At 55.9% G+C, this 18,212-nt stretch overlaps 1 protein-coding gene across 1 annotated transcript in view; it reads right to left on the bottom strand.

The window, feature by feature from the left end:
- Positions 1 to 1,548: 1,548 nt before the first annotated feature.
- The window catches only part of OPCML (opioid binding protein/cell adhesion molecule like), an 836,651-nt gene continuing 819,987 nt past the window's right edge, over positions 1,549 to 18,212 (bottom strand). The window contains exon 8 of the mRNA XM_031670341.2: positions 1,549 to 6,728. Within this exon, the coding sequence (XP_031526201.2) occupies positions 6,628 to 6,728 (101 nt within the window). The 3' untranslated portion in view covers positions 1,549 to 6,627. The remainder of the gene's footprint in view (positions 6,729 to 18,212) is intronic.

Genomic DNA, 18,212 nt, shown 5'->3' with positions numbered 1-18,212 from the left:
GCGGGACAGGGTCAGGTGTGGCTGGGGAGAGGATGATTAAACGGAAGAAGGGAAAAGGGGAGGGTAACAGGGAGCGCCAGAGGCATTAAGATGTGAGACTGGAAATCCGTTTCCTCGACAAGTCATGATTTTACAATGAGTGTGAGGAAATTGGAAACTCTCAATCACTGGTTCCTACCACATCCGTGGTATTTTAATTTACAAAGAACATGATCTAGTCTATCCACTTATCTGTGTTCCATCCCCTGTGGGGGAAACAGAGTCACGAAAGACCAGAGATTAGCCCTCGTCTACCCAGGAAGCCATTCGAAACGAGCCTCATCACTCGAGCTCCGGGTCTTGGCCAGGGAAGCGGTTCAGTCAGATGGAGAATCTTGACCCACTTCCTGCTGCGTCCCCAAATCGTAACAGTCACGGGCCTAGGCTTTACTCGGGCAGTCCTGAGGAACCCAGTGGTTGAAAAAGAAACAACAATTGCTCAGAGGTTTGACAGAACACACTGAGGGGTGTAAATTCACCAGTGGTGGCGCTGAGGAAACAAAGACTCGCAGGGCCAGTCCGGTCCCAGGCCACATGTCTATTCAATGGCAGCCGATGTATACACGGTTGGTGAGAAGCTGGGTTCCAGGAAAGTGCTCAATACCCGTTCCTCCAGCGAGCATACGAATGTGCGACGAAGGTGGAGGAGATGGGGCTTCACTGAACGAGAAAGACGTCCTGGGAAAGGCAATCAGAGGAACGGAGCCAGCTCCCCTGTCTCCTCCTCATGCTACTACCCGAGGAGCTCACAGGAAGGCTGAGACAGAGAACAGGGACGCCCGTGGTCCTGTTGCCCTGTGAGTGCCACAGTAAACCGAAGACGGAGAGCAATTAACCCAGCGGCCCTATTACCCTGTGTGTCTGGCAGTGGACCTAAGACAGAGGAGAACTGATCCAGTGGTTCCACTGCCCCATGAGCACGCCAGTAAACTAAGCCGGAGAAGAGTGAATCCAAAGGCATACACCGTAAAGAACAGGCGGAGAGCACGGTCACCGTATTTTCTCTTACTTACTCTTGCCCAAGTGGGGCTTAACTCGGCGGGGTCAGGCCGCAGGGACTGCCGAGGAAAGCCCAGACTGAGCAGTGCCTGGTCATCCTGCTCCTGAGGCTTCGCTCCTGATTTCACCTTAGCCTAGGCCAACAAATAATTTTGACTTCGCGGCTGCAGCTGGATTTCATATTATCTGCATTTTATATGACTTGTAAATGGCACAGATTTGTGATACACAAGTGTAATGTGAAAGTGCCCAAACTGCCTAGCATTCTGTGTGCGTGTGGGTGCACATGTATGTGGTGGGTGCACGTGTGTGTGTGGAGGTGCACGTGTGTGTGTGGGTGCACGTGTGCGTGTGGGTGCATATGTGCATAAAGCGGTGGGGGGAGGGAGAGAGAGAAGCCAGTTTTCTGACTGCATCGACTCCCCAGAGCCAAAAACGCACACAGCCTACCTAGCCCTTCTCCATTCCTGGAAACCCAGTGAGATGTCCTAATAAATAGCCCCCCAAAAGTTACAAATTTCTTTGAACTTTATTGATACACTGCACAATCACAACCATCTCGTATCCATCCTGAATTAGAAAAGGTTACAACTACAATGTAACATGCACAAAATTCAGGTAGTATATTCACCCTTAATACAATTATTGACAGAAATCAAGTCTCCGTTGATTTTTGAAGGAAAACATAAGAAAGAAAATAGAAGGAAAAAACTCTAGAAGGCTGACAAAGTTATACTCTTGTATCATGTGATAAAATTTTAAAGCATTTGAACACAGATTTGCTTTAAGGATAGCTGGGAGTGAGCGCACCTGTCTGACACAGCTGTAACGGCACCATTGATAAGTCAAAAAAATTTTTTTTAATCTAGAGGACTCTGGACTTGACAGACACATCTTCGTACACCCACACATTCCTCACAACTGCACTGTACACGTCACACAAGTTTTCCAATGATTAAAAACGCTCCCTTTAACTAACACAAGGGCAGGCGTGATTACACATCATTGCTATTATGGATACCATTATAAATCTGCCGATAGCGTAGAATGCAGCCCCGAAAAGATAGCAGAGGGTTCACCGCCTTTCCTTCCCCACTCACTGTGGTGGAGCAACTGAAATAACGTGGTGCCTTTAAAAGGGCACCGTGGGAAGAAACAAAACGGAATCTCTTCTAAACTACGGGAAATGAGGCTTCGCGGACCACTTCCAGGATGAAGACAATCGCGTCTAATTAAGTCCACTCCACATTCCCTCGGGCTGTATCTTGCACCTGAAGGCTGAATTGCTCTGGTCCAGCTCTATCTTTTCTCCACGTCGTTTCATCGCAGGTCTGCTGCTTCCTCCTCTCATTACTTGTCTTCTCCTAAGAAGCGAGGGAAACGAGCCTGGCGCTTTCATTTGTTTGCTCTCAGTGATCATCGGTGCTCATCACACAGCATCTTTTGCAAACGTTGCCTTCCCAGCGACACACCTGTGACGTTCTGCTGCAACTGCTCAAACTTCCTTGTCTTAGAATAAAAAGACAGGGAAGCTCTGGGTACTCGGAGGGGAGGCAGCCGGACTGAAGTTTCTAGGAGTCGGGATCACGCGAGACAAAAAAAAAGCTGATTCTCGTTTGGGGGTAAAAAGAGGAAAAGTGAACTTTGCCAACAAGAAACATTTTATGCTGCTTCCTCTACTTCCGCTGATGCCAAAGAGATTGCATTTTGTTTTGGAGTTTTTTGTTTGTTGGGCTTTCTGGAGGGAGGGGTGAGCTGGTTCCAGGTGCTGCAAAGCCGGGTTTTCTCTGGTGGGGGCTCAGGGTCAAACCGGGAAAGTCGACGTCGTCCTCATACCCCGCCTGGCCCTGGGCCTTCCTCCCCTCCTACTGATGCTGGCGACACCACACACAGTCACGGACAAGGAAGCGTTTCTGTCGGCACAGGAGGCCCCCGCCACGTTACAGCCGCCCCCGACGCAGTGCCGCCGACGGCTCTGAGACCGGCTCCCACTGTAAGTTCTCTCCTCTGTTCACGTGGGTTTTCCCGGCATACGTCGAGCTGGCTAACCCCTCCACGTTGGGAGCAAGCTGACTGGACTGGTGCAGACACAGGCCCTTGAACTCACCCTCGGTGGTGGGGTTCCCAGAATCCCAGAGCACGCTTCCACCCAGGTTGTGAGAACTAACTGTCCAGCCCCTGAAATGCATTGTCTGGTATGCGGTGTGGGTTTCGGGACCAAGAGCCCCAGGCGTACTTCTGATTCAAAGTCTCCTCTTGACTGCTGTTCCGTTGAGCACAGCCGCATCAGAACCGCCGCACACAATCCTCCCTGCGCAAAGTAAGGTGCACGGGCTGACCGCCGCTCGCCTGCAAGGCCTCCCTCCCCCAGCTAAAACAGGAACGAGGAAGACGAAACGCACTTGCTTAGACTTGTAGGAGACTGTATCAGGCACTTGACAGTAAACCACTGAGACCAAGCTTGGCCAGAGCCGGACACTCGAACGTTCATGGGCATGACTTTGGTGGACGCACATGTGAGCTTGGTCCTGGACAGGGGGCTCTCGGAGCACCTGCATTGCTGAATTCTCCCATTCAATCCCCTGAGAAGCCTTGTCTGGTTTCCTCCCCATGTGCAAACCTGTGCCGAGCTGCAGGTTCCCGGGGACCCGGTGCTTTGCCCTCCTTCACCCTAACCGCCACCTCCACCCCTGGCGCCTCGAAGGCAGTCTCTCCAGCAGGACTGATGCACCTGCTCTCCGTATATAAAGTGGAAAGAGTGTGAGAATCAAGACCGTCTTGAATGAGCGTTGGCTGTTCTATGTGCTTCAGAAGGCTACTGTCCTGGGGAGCCATCCCCACCAAGGTAGCCCACGCAGCATGCGTGCTGGAGGACGCCCGCCGTGGAGAAGGCGTTCCTCTCCCAGTGCCCCTTGGGTCTTACTTACTTGGTTTTCTTCATCCCAGACAGGGGAGGATGGACGGTAGGACTTTTTCCCTCTGAAACGTGGCTGGAACATGTAACTAAAGATGTCCTTCCTGGTGTCCAGTGGGAGAGGGCAGCGCAGTGTCCGCAGCGATGCTGAGACCCAGTCTCCTTGTGCTCAGTAGGTTCCGGGATCTTCCAGCCGAAGAAGGATGGACACCTTTAGATCAAGCCTTGGAGTGAAGGACACACCCAGCTTGTCCGTTTCAAGCACACTATTCTCCAAGACTGTCCATGCTACCCGGCCTCTGCACTATTTTACCCCAAGCTAACACCTGTATTACTAGGAGGACCTTCAGGTGACACATTAAATTCTCGTCCAGTGCCCACAGTGACAGAGCTGAGGCACTGACGTCTGACCGTGCATTCTGACCCTGTGCTGGCTCGAGACTGTCCCTGGAGCGTGGAATCCACACGCTGCTTTTGGCATATCATTTCTGGTCCCCAAGTCTGGCTCCTGGGAGCTCCCTCGGAAATGCGGATGGATGTTTAAGTGAGCAAATCTAACATTAATTTCACTCACACCAGCTCTAACTCTTACCAAAGCGCCTCGCTCTTTGTATGCCACGTGTGCACGTGCATGTGTGTGTGTTTCCCACTCTGAGGCCGCGTTCACGTGGCATCCTGCACAGAAACAAAGGGGCCACGCAGAGGAGGAAGCCCAGTCAAGCACCAAGGGCGCGGGACTCTGCGGGCTGGAAGTTTCCCGGTCCTCCGGGCTGTGCGCCCGTGGTTCTCGCCCCTCGCAGCTCACCCGCTGCGGCACAGGAAAAGGGCGCAGCCCCGCGTGCTTTCCGAGGCCATTTCTTCGCATCAAAGGCGCCCTGGCTGGCTGAGCCCTTCTCCTCCCAGGAGATGGTGCAGAAAGATCAGGTCAGCTCTTCTCTGTGCGTTGGGGCCGCCCTGAACGTGGCGAGCTGAGGGCTTCGCCCTCAAAGCCACCGGAGAAGCAGCGTGTCCCTTGCACTGTCCCCTCCTGCTTGCTGTGTGGCATTAGCAAGTGCTCAGAAATTAAGTCAGTTGCTCAAGTGCCCTCAGCTCAGAAGACCTTCCTGAAGCAAATACCACGTCAACAACACACCCGCCGTGTAATTGGCTTCCATCAGCTTTTCACTGGATAGTTTTCAAACAGATTAAGCCAAAGCTGGACCAGAGGAGACGGGAGTTGAAGTCGCTCCGCTCGGACGGACCGCGCGCCTCTTACTGCAGACGCAGATGTGTGTCCTCCTCTTCCTGTCTTGCCGCTAAGGACGGTCCCTAGGTTCCCGACGTGGGCTTCCTCGAAGGGCTGAGAAGCATGGAGACTGGCACTTCAGTCCTTCCAGTGACAAAGAAAAAAAGCACGCTAGCAATCCAGGCTTCCCCAAGGCTGGGCTGCTTCCCAGGAAGACGCTTCTGGAAACACCGTCTCTTCCGGGAACCGTGGGTGACTGCTCACGAGATTGCTCCTTTGGTCCGTCTGTTACCAGCATCGACTCCGGGCAGACGGGCACCGCGTTCCAGAGAGCCCCTTACGTAGTGCTTGTCTGTGTCGTTAGCCCGTGAGCTCACTGGCTTTCACACGAGAAGCTGATAGGTAATTCTGGAGATGCCAGTGTCTGCTGAAGGTGGGGGAGAAGTGAACACGGGGGGACAGACACAAAATGATTAGAGACTGATACGGTGATGGACTGGTGGTGAGTCGTGGGGAAATAAACAGAAAGAAATGCTAGGAAATGACACCGATGGACTGATAAATACAGTAAATACATTGCTAGAGAGGGGGCCGGGCGGGTGGATAACTGGATGGGGCGATGAATCGGACAGGTGAATAGATGGGTAACTGTATGATGACTTTGAGGGAGAGCTTGATATAACCTAAATAATCAGCCACGTGTGGACCATTTTTCACGACACGGACGGCATTTTTTAAAGAGAAGGACTGTTCTCAAAACGCCTCCCCCTCTTTTGGTCACACAACTTCTAAACTTTCAGTTTTGGGTTGTGCGCATATCCCCAAACCTCGAATCCCCAGTAGAGAAAGCAAACAGGGCAGAATGGCTAGAAAAGATTGCAATATTTCAGGTAGAGAGAGAACTTCCCGGAAAGAAAGGCCGTGAACCCTAGTGTAATTAGGTAATAATACACTGGAGGCAGCGATATGTACATTAGAGTCAGGAGAATGGTCCAAAGCTGGAGAGACACAGATCGCAGGACGCCTGGACAGAGCTCTCGCTGTGCACTACGTTACAAGCCAAGTCGTGTCTTCAGGGTGTTTATCATGAGGCACATTTTTTGCGCAAATGGAGCTTATGATTTGGTGCGGGGCGGGGGGTGGAGGCGGTGATGAGGGGGAGCAGAGGAAAGGGGAGGGGCCACGCTGGCAGGAACGGACTCTACTGCTGGCCTCGCCCACGAATGACCATCCTGCACATGGTAGAACCCTGCTCGCCCCTCCCCTCAGCCCTGCTCGTTCAAACTGGGAAAGAAAAATCAAGCAAACAAAACGAATAAAAGTGAAAAATCGAGAAGGAGAAGACAAAAAAGAAACGAAAAAGAAGCCCAGACTGGTTTGCCCTCCGCAGTGCAGGTAAAGTCTGTGATGTGGAGAAGCAGGCATTGCTCAGAAGACCTATGGTTTCTCATCAAAACTTGATGAAGAAGTGAGCAAAGAGGGTCCCCGACAGCCAGAGGCCGGCCAGCACTCTGGACGCCGAGTTTACACCATCAATGACGGCTCCAGGCCCTGTGTAGGGAGAGAGAGACAGACGTTTAGCGCTCGCCCGCGGGCGCCCTGCTCACCCCTGACAAGCACCTGACAGACATGCTTCTCCGTGGGCGCCCCGCCCCCACCCCAGCCCACCCCGAGCCTCCGGGTCTGCGTCCGGCAGGAGAGCCCGGCCAGAGTGCTGAGACTCGCCGGGGCGCCGGCAGCCGGCAGCCTGCTCCAAAGACAGGGGCTCGCGGGTAGAAGCGGCAGAGGGAGGCGGTGGCGGTCGGTTAGGCTTGGGGCTGAAGGCGAGGGCAGGGCCTTCTTGCGCTGCATCCCCACCTGGGCGCTACCCTTGGACAGAGCGTCCGGGGCCGACGGGGAGGGAGGGCAGGGCGTAGGCGTGAGGGGAGGAGAGTCGGAGCGGAGATCCGCACGTGGGGGCGGGGGAAGGGAAGGCGTGGGAGACCCAGGAGTCTAGGTGGTGCTGTGGCCGGCCTCCCGCCTGGCGTAATGGGATGTGGTGGTGACTTCTGAAGCGGCTGAGGGAGAACGAGCAATCACACCCCAGAGTCTTAAAGACGGGACGGGTCTGTGCCAGCGGTCAGCGATGCGTCTCCAGGGCAACGATGAGGGCGGCCCGTTCTCCGCCCCACCTGCCCCCGGACGCCCCGCCTGGCAGCGTCCTCCTGCGGCCTCCCCCTTCTTCCCTCTCCCTGGCCCCCAGACGCAGCCCTAGGGAGCCGGTCACATTCCACTGTGAGTCCTACGTGCCACACCGCCCCCTTCGTCTGCCACCGCAAGAAGAGGGCCCTCGCCTGCTCCAAGGCCCAGGGCGGAAGGGTCAGCCTCCAGCTCTGCCCCTGTGCCCCTCCGTCACCTTAGTTACAAAAGCCTTGAGAATTCAGGATCGGGAGCAAGAGCCAGCGAGCAGCGTGCTCCAGGGAAAGCAAGATCAGGTGCACCCCAGTGGACAGAAGCCCTAGAGAGGCATCCTTGGAGGCCCAGAAACAGAGGGAGGGGTGCAGACAAAACAGGCGTGCCTCATCCAGCTTCCCAGGCGGGACTCACTGCCTCCTGCATAGTCAGTCGGCTTGCTGAATAAGCATGACCATTTAAAAAGTGTCGGTGGAGTGGGGTTGCCCGCGACAGACCCCGCGTCACTTGGCCTGCGTGTCGGCGTGGAGGTGCGGCGGCGTGGTCCCGGCCCTGCTGGGCGGGCACGGGGCTCACGGGTGGCCAGGGGCAGAACGGGTCTCGCGCTCCAGCAGAGCACCCAGCTGTTCGGCTGCGGGGACCTCAGCGCGATACCTGTTCTGTCTCTGACTTCCAGTGCGGACCGTTCTCCTAGTTACTGAAAACTCATGTCTACATGATAGCTTTAGAGTGTGGCTCATGGTTCCCTGTGCTTCTCCTATAGACTATTCACAGAACAGGGCAGACTCCAGGCCCCAGCCCATCACTGTGGTCGCCGTGGGAGTTTCACAAACACCTATGGAAAGTGGCCTGACTCCGGGCCCCATCGGCCGGGCCCCCGTCCTAGGGAGTCACCCTGGCTACAGAATGCACTGAGCTGGAAAAGGCCGTGTGAAGCTCAAGGTAATCATATGCTCTTTTGCAGAGCATGAAGGATTTAGATTTTTAAATGAGTTTATAAGGAAGTGAGCAATGCAGATTTGCAAGACCCATGTTTCCTTAAAGTATATTTAAAATATAAAATATATCTTATAAAGTATATATAATATAAACTTTATATTAAAATATAAAGTATATATGTTTATATTGTAATATAGAGAATATTAAAATGAAAAGTATGTATTATTCTTTAAAGAATATTTAAAATATGAAGTATATAAAGCACATATTATAAAGTATGTGTAATATAAAGTTTATATTAATATATAAGGAATATTTAAAATATAAAATATATATAACTATATATAACATTTCTATTATAAGGAATACTTAAAATATGAAGTATGCAATGTAAGAATATTAAAGCATAAAGACACACAGTATATGCATAAAGTATACGGCGTGCATAGCTGGTTGTACAAGTTTACACATGCAGATGTGGTGTGTGCACATCTTTGTCTAACTCATGATATTGATAGCTACTTGAGAAACAACTGAATGAGCTCCATGCCAGTCGGAGACGAATCGCCTTGTTCCGAGTTCTACCAGTGGACCGAGTGTCCCTTTGGATCCCCGGCCACCAGCACGAGGCTGGATGTAGCTAAAACAAAGGGAGAGGAGAAGGATTTGGGAAGGCAGAGCATAAAGGTGTGAGGTGCGCAGAGAGCAGAGGCAGGAGGCAGTTGCCGTGAGATGTCCGCGTTGGTCAGCCGGGGGGCTCTCAGCCCCCCGGGGCTCACCCCAGGTGGGAGCGCCAAGGCACGGGGCCCTGCGGGGGTCGGCATAGGGCCTGCTCAGCCCGCGGATGGGGGTGATGATAACGAGTATTTAGAGGGTCTTCTCTGCGTGGCGAGAATGTCTCTAAATCCAAGCGCCTATTAACCCGCTGAGTCTTCTCTGAACCCCGTGGCATTCCCATTTTATAGACGGGGAGCTAAAGAGCAGAGCAGCTCGGCACCCTGCCTGGGGCCACACAAGGCACAGAGCGGGACGAGATGAGCAGGGTGAGAACCAAGTCACTCCGTCTACACAGCCAGCGCCCTTTCATCAGGACTCCGCTTCCCCTCGATGGAAAGTGGTCCTTCGTGTTTTTCAGAGACCTCATCCTCTGGTGAGAGGAAGGGCAGCCTGGGATCTGGACACCCTGATTCTGCCTGTGACTCTACGCCTCCTAGGGGGTGACAGTCCCTGGCTGGCCTCGCCCCCCGTCCGCCAAGGGAGAGAAGGCTGGGGCTGACGGCCCCTGGGGCTCTCCTGGCAGCGCCGAGGGACTTGTAGACGGCAACTCCGCACCTGGCGCCGGAAGGGACACCGCTGAGCAGCCAGACGGCCTTTCCTGTGCGGCTTCTCGTGCCTCAGCGCCGTCTCCTGAGGCAGCACGAGGGCACCGGCAGGCCCGGACCCTAGTTTCCTGTTTCGGGGCCTCATTTTCCGTGCAGCTTCAGGAAGTTTTATTCTGTAGCGGGTCTGGTAAGCCCTGCGTACACCATCGGACGGTACAGCACGTCACCGCCAAAGCGCCTTTGGCTAATCAGCGCATGCAAAGGGCTGAGCCATTCTGGCCAAGGGGCTCATCTAATGCACTAGGCTGGAGGTGAAAACCAGCCCTGCTTTCCTCGTCGGCATCCCGGACGCTCCTGGGATCTGGCAGGTGGGCCAAATGCCAGGCCAGCGAGAGGCCCACGGGGGGGCTCTGTTCAAAGCAGCAGAGAGGGGCTCACGTCCACACGCGACGCATGCCAGGCTGGAGGGACGCCAGACAAAGGCGGTCGGGGATGAACTGATTCTTCAGCGGCATCTCTCCACAAGCCCGATTCCACCGGAAATGAGGGGAGAGGAGGGCTCTGGGCGCCAAGGCCACGCCCCTCGTTGGGCAGCCGCTCCTTCGTGCTTCAGTGGACAGGAAGCTGCTTAGCGATGCGATCTTGCCCCGCACTCACCAGGGCTCACCTGTGGTGCCTTGGGCTGGTAGGAGGCTCTGCAAGTGTCAGCTCCATGAATCTGCCACCGGGGAGGGCAAGACCCTGGAGGGGTTCCTCACCTGAGCTGGGCAGCGAGGGCAGCCCTAAAGCTGGGACGCAGGTCTTCAGGTGCCAGCTTGAGTCTGGCTTCCCTCTCCTGTGGTTGCTTCACGGAACCACTGCGTGAGCCTCCCCAGGTACTTGGTACCCAGGACAACAGAAGTTTCAATCTCAATAAACATAGACTAAGGAGAAAGGTGGTTCTTGTCTCAAATCTCGAATCCAGGCTTTGTGACGGGAGGCAGACTTTCCAGCATGGGTTCCACTTCAGGAAACTCACCCGACAGGCACCAGGGTAGAGGGCGAGGACGACTGAAGATGACGCTGAAAGGCCAAGGAGCGGTGTCTGTGGGCACGTGGCTGGGACAGACACCTGAGAGGGGCCCTTGGAAAGGTTTTCGCTGCGTCCACCCGCCCTGGCCTCACGGCCTTGACTTTGCAGCCCTAAACCCTGCGGGGCAGAGGTCGCTGACCACCACGAAAGTGCGGCCGACGCTCGCAGCGTTGGCGCCAGTCCTGGCTCTGTGGCTTGCCAGCCAAGTGCTCTCAGGCAGAGCGCTTTCAGTCTTCTCCTTGAAAGTAGGGGCAATGCCCTGGAGTTCTCAGGATAAAGGGTCGCGGTGATCGGGACGGTGTGTGGAGGAAGTGGTCATGCGGCCATGGGGGCTGGCGCCCTGGCCGCTCCATGCCCCACCCTCCACTTCTTCGTTGAGGCTAATATTGGCCTATTTCAGTCTTTTCTAAATACGCTGAGCCTGAGGTGAGTGTTGGTGGGTAAGAGTGAGGAGGAGAGACGGGGGAGATGGGGGCTTGCTGCTGAGAGAGGCCGCAGGCCGTGAGGGCCTAGGAGGGCACGGGCCACCGAGCGGGGACAGGGGGAAGGTCCAGAGCCAGGCTTCGTAGCAAGTCCAAGGGCAAGGGCCCAGTCTGAGAGGGAAACCGACCCCACTCTGGCCTTGGAAGCCAGGCCGTCCACTCAGCAGGCGTGTGCTGGTGCCTGCCCCGGCCAGGCTCTGCTCCAGAGAGAAGGGGGCGCACCGTCTCCCACACCACGGAGCCTGCACACCGTCAGGGCCTAGAATACACTCTGCCCTGGTCTAAATCAATAAGCAAAGACACAACAAATTGTTTTTTAAGCCCTCGCGGATTCTGAGAAGAAAGCCCTTTGAAATAGAACAATGGACATTCCTTGGATCTCAGGAACACCCCACCTGCTGGATAGTCTGAGAGGACAAGGTTCAGGAGGCATGGAGGATGGGGTGTGAATTCTGACTCTGCTCTCACTAGCGGGACGGCTTTGGAGAAGACGGTCAACTCTTCTGATACAGGTTTTATTTTTTAAGTTCAAAATATGTGGGGGGGTGGGTCTACCTCCCCTTATAGGGCTGCTCTGAGGATGAGTTAAAGATGGTACCTAAAATCCCTGAGTATAAGTAAAGGGTGAATAAACTCTGGCTGAATTAGAACCAAGATAATAATTACCAGTCTCTAAAACAGCACCCTTTGTGGGGATCCTGCTTTAAATAAGAGGCCATGTGGATACCAGGTTCTCAGGGACAATTGTCAAACACCAGCTGAGAGCAGACGTGGCTCTGGTTTAGCAAGCAAGTGACCAGGTCGCTCCTGGCCTGGCCGGGGGGGGGGGGCTCTGACCACAGATGAGGTCTTCCCAGGAAGGCCGGTTATTCCAAGAAACTGGGTTTAGAAGCCCAGCCCTTTCTGCGGGCAATCGCCACGTTTAAGGGATCTTTATTCGTGGTTGGCCACGACTCAGTCCAACAGTGTGTTTGTTACAAGCATCAGACTTAATTCAATACTTTTCAGGGACAACCCCGCCCTTCCTCCTCCACCCGCCTCAAAGCTGCAGATGCATCACCTCCTTCACGCCTGAAGGTGAGCATCCTTGAAGGGAAAAGCTTGTGTGATGCTACAAAGCCAGGAGACGAACTGTGAATGGCAACAAGGACAAGCAGAGACCTTGGGGACAGACACGCAGACGAAAGTAAATACAGAATGCGGAGGTACAGGACGGAAACGATCACGGGGAAAACTCCAGGAACGAGAAATGCTGTCCAAGTCCCTCCGCTGCCAGGTGCGCTCCGGGCCACGGGGAGGGCTTCCAGCCACGCGGGAGGCCCAGCGGGGTGGACAAGCAAGCAAAGAAAGAGGGGAGCAGACGAAGAAAGCCAAGTCCACTTGGAGAGGCTACTTACTTTGTTCAGTTAAATACGCTGCACATTATAGACTATTTTTAAAAGCAGATGTGGTTGAGGGCTTAACATGGAATTAACCTGCGGGCCTAGCTCTCCTGGAAGCAAGAATTGCCCACTGTGTTACAGGGGTGGCCGCCCACCCTCGGGAGTGGCAGGTGTTGAAAATCAAAGTCCCCAACTCAGCACAAAGCCCCCAGAAAAATACAGAAGCTTTGGTGAACTCCCACCTTGCAGGGGATTTTGAAGCTCAAATGTGGAGGGTACATTACAAGCCACGAAGGTACCGAGATGTCACCGTTTTCCTGTCCATGAAAACACAGCCCAGTGCTTCAGCGAGGGGGACGACGGTCCAGCGGACATCCTACAGCAGCAGGTGGAGGGACCGTCACATCAAGAAAAGAAGAGAAAGCCCACAGGCGAGTTGAGCTCGGTGACACACAGCAAGATCAGGAAGGCGTCTGACGTCTAAGTGGATGCAACTTGTTCTGAGATCTGGATGGGTTTTACAAGTATGAATATGAACTATGCAACCTTCCTAATGAGGAAGCAAAAGGATAATGATGCTCTTGGTGATTAAAAGAGGAGCGAGGAAATCTAATTAGAGGGCGTGTGCCTCACACTTGTTGGTGAAACGTAAACCTATTTGCAGCAGTGCCGGCTGATGAAGGCGCCTCGTTCCCCGTCAAAGGGACCTTCTCCTCCACTGTCTTTAATTACAGTGGCAAACACAGCGCTGTGTCGTGGAACAAGGAGGCTTAACCGGGCTTCACAGCTCCAGGAAGACGTGCAGATAAAGAGGCAAAAAAAACCCCCACAAAAAACGCAGCCATCTTTGTTTTGTTCTTCCACAAAGACCATCGCTTAGAAGTTAGTACCAGAGGCTCATGCAAGCCCGCCGGCTCATCACAGCCCCAGGAGCGGCGAGGCCCTGGCCCGCGCCGGAGCAGCAGCCCCGCCGTCAGCCCCGCCAGGCGCCCCGGGTCGGAGCCGAGCGCTCCGGCTGACGGCCGAATGGCAATGACTCAGACGGAGCGGGTGGGGGCGCGGGGGGGACCAGGAGCCTCATCACGAGTGAAATGTGAAATGTCTGCATATTTTATTTTCCTAATATGTTGACATTTTGCAGGCTGCAGAAATAAGAGTGATTGCGCGGCTGTCATCAGCCAAAAGCCTCCATCTCCTGCTCTGACTCATCCCCTCCCACCTGGATTTAAACTGTGGATCTGGAAAATAAAAATCATATGCGTTATCAGCAGGAAATGGACAAGCATGTGCAGCTTTTGATGTCTCTGCAGGAAGAAATCACGCGATGGACGTCTTCCTAAACCGTCTGCTGGGATGTCTGATAGAGCCTCCCTCACAAGAAAGACCCAGTGGAAAAGCCCTAAATTTCAAATTAGCGCCGGGCTGTGCGGGAGGCTGGAGCGCCAGGGGACGCATCAGGGCAGTAGCGATGTGGCTTCCCTGGGGCGGGGGGGGGGACTGCAAGGCCCTTTGGGTACTGGGCCTTCCTCTGGTTAGCGAGGCGCTTCCCCTGCAGAGAGGCTGTGCGGACACCCCAGTCAATGGAAGATGCCTTTATTAATCCAACCAGTGCTCACCGGGCAGTAACGGCCGCCAGATACAGGGCTGCACCTCTTAACGCAGAAACAAACACGAACAAATTCCAGCCCGAGGGCACACAACCTGGAGAATCCAGACTCACCCCAAAGGGTGCAGGATGCGAGGAGCCGCTCGGGGACCCTCTAGCGGAAGAAAAGCCTGTTTGAAGAGCCAGCCTGACATGTCTGTTTATTCTGGAGAAACGGCCATTAGCAAAAGAGAAGACAGATCTCATCCCCTTGTCTTCCAGGGGCTGCAGAGGCAGGCTGTCTGCAGGGCTGTGGTACGGCGGGGCCGGGGCCGGGGCTCGGCCTGAGGAAAACTCTGGAGCCCAGATGCCACCCTGACCCGCACAGTCTGCTATTTCTGTTTGCAATGACAAGATGCCTACATGCTGTCCCCATTCCTGGTCCTTAACTCTTCGTGGAACTAATTTGCGCCGCTGCAGTTTCACAGACAAAGCGCGAGAAGTCGGGTCTTCTCTCCGCAGCGTCCCCTCTCCCCTCCTGGCTTTGTTTGCCTGCTCAGTCCCTCTCCCCTGCAGCTCCAGGAATCCAGATGCTCACACAGCTCGCTGAGCGCCTCATGCCTCCGTGGTGCCGGTGCCGGATGTCACCAAGTTCAGAAGCCTAAGGACAGGGTCGGGGCCTCTGGCTCAAGACCCAGGGGAGGCGGAGAGTTGGTGACTCCAGAGACGGTGAGCGGCCTTCAAGGGTGGCCAGCAGGCAGACTCCCCCCTCCCCCGGCCGCACGCAGACCGGGCAGGACCGTGGGACGCCGGGCTCAGGCGGGCCTTCGGAGGCCTCGCCTATCAGGAAGGCGGGCCAGGGCTCTGGTGCTTGAGCAGGTTGCTTCCAGGACGCAGGGCGCCCGTCGCAGCCCCGAGGCCACGGACGATGGGCTTCGGAGCCCTGCCTTCCCTCTGCTTTGCGAGTTCAGAACAGAGCCCTAGACAGCTAGGAAGCAGGCCGGGACGCTGTTTCGTTCCGCTGGTCTGTCTCACGGCAGCCCCGGAACAGAGCACACGGCTTGCACCGGAGTCGGCGCAGGAGCGCCGCCTCCACGTCCCGGGACGGGTCCGCGGGGCACGTCTGCTGCCTCTCACGTCCCGGCGGTTGCCGTCAACTATGAAAGGTGCGCAGCATAAAGGTCTGAAATGCCGCGGGGGTCGGCGCCCCACTGCGCGGTCTCCCTGTCGTGCGGCTCCTGCAGGGGCCGCGGCTGGTGCAGCCCCGGCCCCGCCGTCCCCCCCCCCCGCCCCCTCCTGAGTCCCTCCGCCGCCGCCACCTCTGTCCATCCGCCCCAGCGCTTCCCGCGTCGCCCGCTGCCTCCGGCCTCCGTGTCCGCTGCCTCCTCCTGAAGTCGCTTTCATCCCACTCGCCTTTGTTCTGTGCACGGAGGCGGGAAGCAGACGGAGGCCTGCTAGAAGTGGGTTCACAGGGCCCAAGGGTCCCCAGCAACCAGGGCTCTGGTCCTTGAGGGCAGACGCCAGCACACGCCTGGGAACGCGGGCCTGCTGAGTGGCCTGGGGAGTGGGAGCGTTCGGGCTGCAAACCGTCCCTCGAAATGACGAGGGCGGACTGGGTAGAAGAGGGGAAACCGAAGTGGAAGACGGTCTCCGACAGGCTAATGGGAGACACGGGCTTCACGGGGCCGCTTCACTGGGGTGTGAGCTGCGTCTCTCCTAGGAACGGAGTTGTGTCCCCCAGATTCACGTGGTGACGCCCTAGCCCCCAGTGTGTGTTGGAGTTGGGCCCGTCAGGAAGTAATGGAGGTTAAATGAGGTTATGATGGGGGGACCCCGATGGGATAGGGTTAGTGTCCCAGTGAGAAGACACACCGGGGAGCGGCCCTCTCTCTCTGCCGGTGCTCAGAGGAAAGGCCACGCGAGGACAGCGTGGGCGTCTGCACGCCAGGAAGAGAGCCCGCATCAGAAACAGGTGGTAGCTTTTCCCGGCTTGATCTTGGCACCTTGGCCTTCCGTCTCCAAAACTGAGAAGACACACTCTGTTGGCTAAACCCCCAGCCCACGACACCGTTAGGACCGCCCGGGCAGGCCCGCGCGCTGCTCCCTGCTGTGACGCACCTCTTCCTCAGTTAACGGGAGAGACGGACAGGCACATGGATCATGGAGTGGCCAGTCCTGGGGGTCCCCTCGCTGGGGGTTGAGGGGGTGATGGTGGGGCCGGGGCAGAGTGGCAGCCTGACCCCGCACTTCCCTCTTGGTTTTATCAGGACCAAGGGAGAGGTGTTCACAGACGCCAAGGCAGGGGCAGAGCTGGTGGCCTGTGACTGTCTGGGGCCAGAGCTGTGCAAAGTGACCACTGCCGAGCTGATTCCAGGTCCGGCCGTGTTCTGCGTGGCTGACTGACCCTGGCAAGGACAGCTGTGAGGCTGGCACCGAGGAAACAGAGGAAGGGCCAGCGCTGCTGCATCCGGCCTGAGAGTGAGCGTGGCTGTGTGACCCCTGGTGCCCCTGCCACCCTCCGGGCAAAGACCGGTGTCCGAGGAGGGGTCTGGGTCTGGGTCTCATCACACCTGTTCGCTAGCCACACATGCTCCCTTCAGCATCACCCAGCCTCCTGGGTCCTCCCCTTACTCATCTTTAAAATGGGGCCATAACCTGTCCTGCACAGCCCAGCACGCCCAGAAGCCAGTACACATTGGGTGAACGGAAGGTGCTATCAGGATCATTATGAATAATCACCCATGTGCTTCTATTTCAAAATGAAGCTTTCGGAATTAAGCTGTTAGCCCTGTTTGCCTTGGGCTGGGAGAACTGTACATTCGTATTAAGGTGACTTCTCCATGGAGACGATCACCTGATCATCTGATAATCCCTGTGGTGTCTGGGATGGGTGCCCCCTGGCGCTGCTGTGTGCAGAAACAGCAGAGCACCACTCCTCCTAAAGGCCACCAAGGAGAAGCTTATTGTTTTGGGGGCAGAAAACTCCTCCCTCTGAGATGTACCGCGGCATGACCTATGCATGCGGGTGGAAGCCACTATGCTCCGCATGCTTGTCCCCTAAACGGTGCGCACCAGCCCCTGCAGTCTAACCGCTAAGGAGAAATGCATCAGGGAGTGGGGCAGGCGAGCCTGTCTTTGAAGGAGGCTGAAAATCAAAAGCATCGGCATTCAGGCAGGAGGGGGAGGAAGGAACATGCTTACCCACCTGCCACGGCTGGTGAGGGGCTTATTTCTAAGACACACACAGCACAATGCACACACAATGCGGAGAGAAAACAGAAGACACAGATCACACATTTCAGATGGTTGGTGGACAAAGCTCAGTTCACGTCCACGCGGAAAGCTTGTTCAGGGTCTGAGGGACACGTGAACAAGGGACACCTGTTCCTCCTCCTCACCAGATGCAACCCTCCGACCGAACCTCCGCAAATCAACACGGACACACACACGGACTGTCACAGCAAGCTGGGCTGGCCCGCAGGGTGGCATGTGGCACACGGGGAGGGACACGGCAGGGTGAGAACTGAGCGAGGGCGGGATGAGGGCTCCCCGGAGGGGGCCGTCACGGCTCTGGAGGCCTCTCCACCCGCATGGGAGGGAAGACCTTCAGAGAGGAGACAGACGGTCCAGCTGGGACAGAGCAGCCGCCCTGACGAGGACGCAGACCCCTGCTCCGTTCATTCCAGCGACAAGAATGTGGCATGACCATCAACACGGGAATCAAGACGGCGGCAGCTGCTTGGTTAAACGTTGCCCCAGAATCGTAGGCTCTTCTGGTGGAGGCGATCTCCACATTACACCCAATTTACCCTGAGACCAACAGAGAGCGCTACAGCGGGGCTGCTCCGTGCTTCTGTCTTACTTACAGCAGCCACCAACCAGCCTGGTTCAGAGCTGGTTTTGCTCCTTTTGTGAGACGGAACCTCACTTGACAGGAGACCTGGTGAACCCCTCGTGCCATGTGCCGGGGGAATGTTGGGAGTGGGAGCACGCGGATCTAAGGGCGGCGGGGTGAGCAGCACAATGGACACCAGCCACGCAGATGGTGCCCGCCCCCTCCCTCCAAGTCCCCGCGCCCCCG

This window comes from Vicugna pacos, chromosome 33 (genome assembly GCF_048564905.1).
Source record: "Vicugna pacos chromosome 33, VicPac4, whole genome shotgun sequence".
Taxonomy (NCBI): Eukaryota; Metazoa; Chordata; class Mammalia; order Artiodactyla; family Camelidae; genus Vicugna; species Vicugna pacos.
The sequence above is the reverse complement of the archived record's forward strand: the minus strand, read 5'-3'. Positions and strand labels throughout refer to the sequence as shown.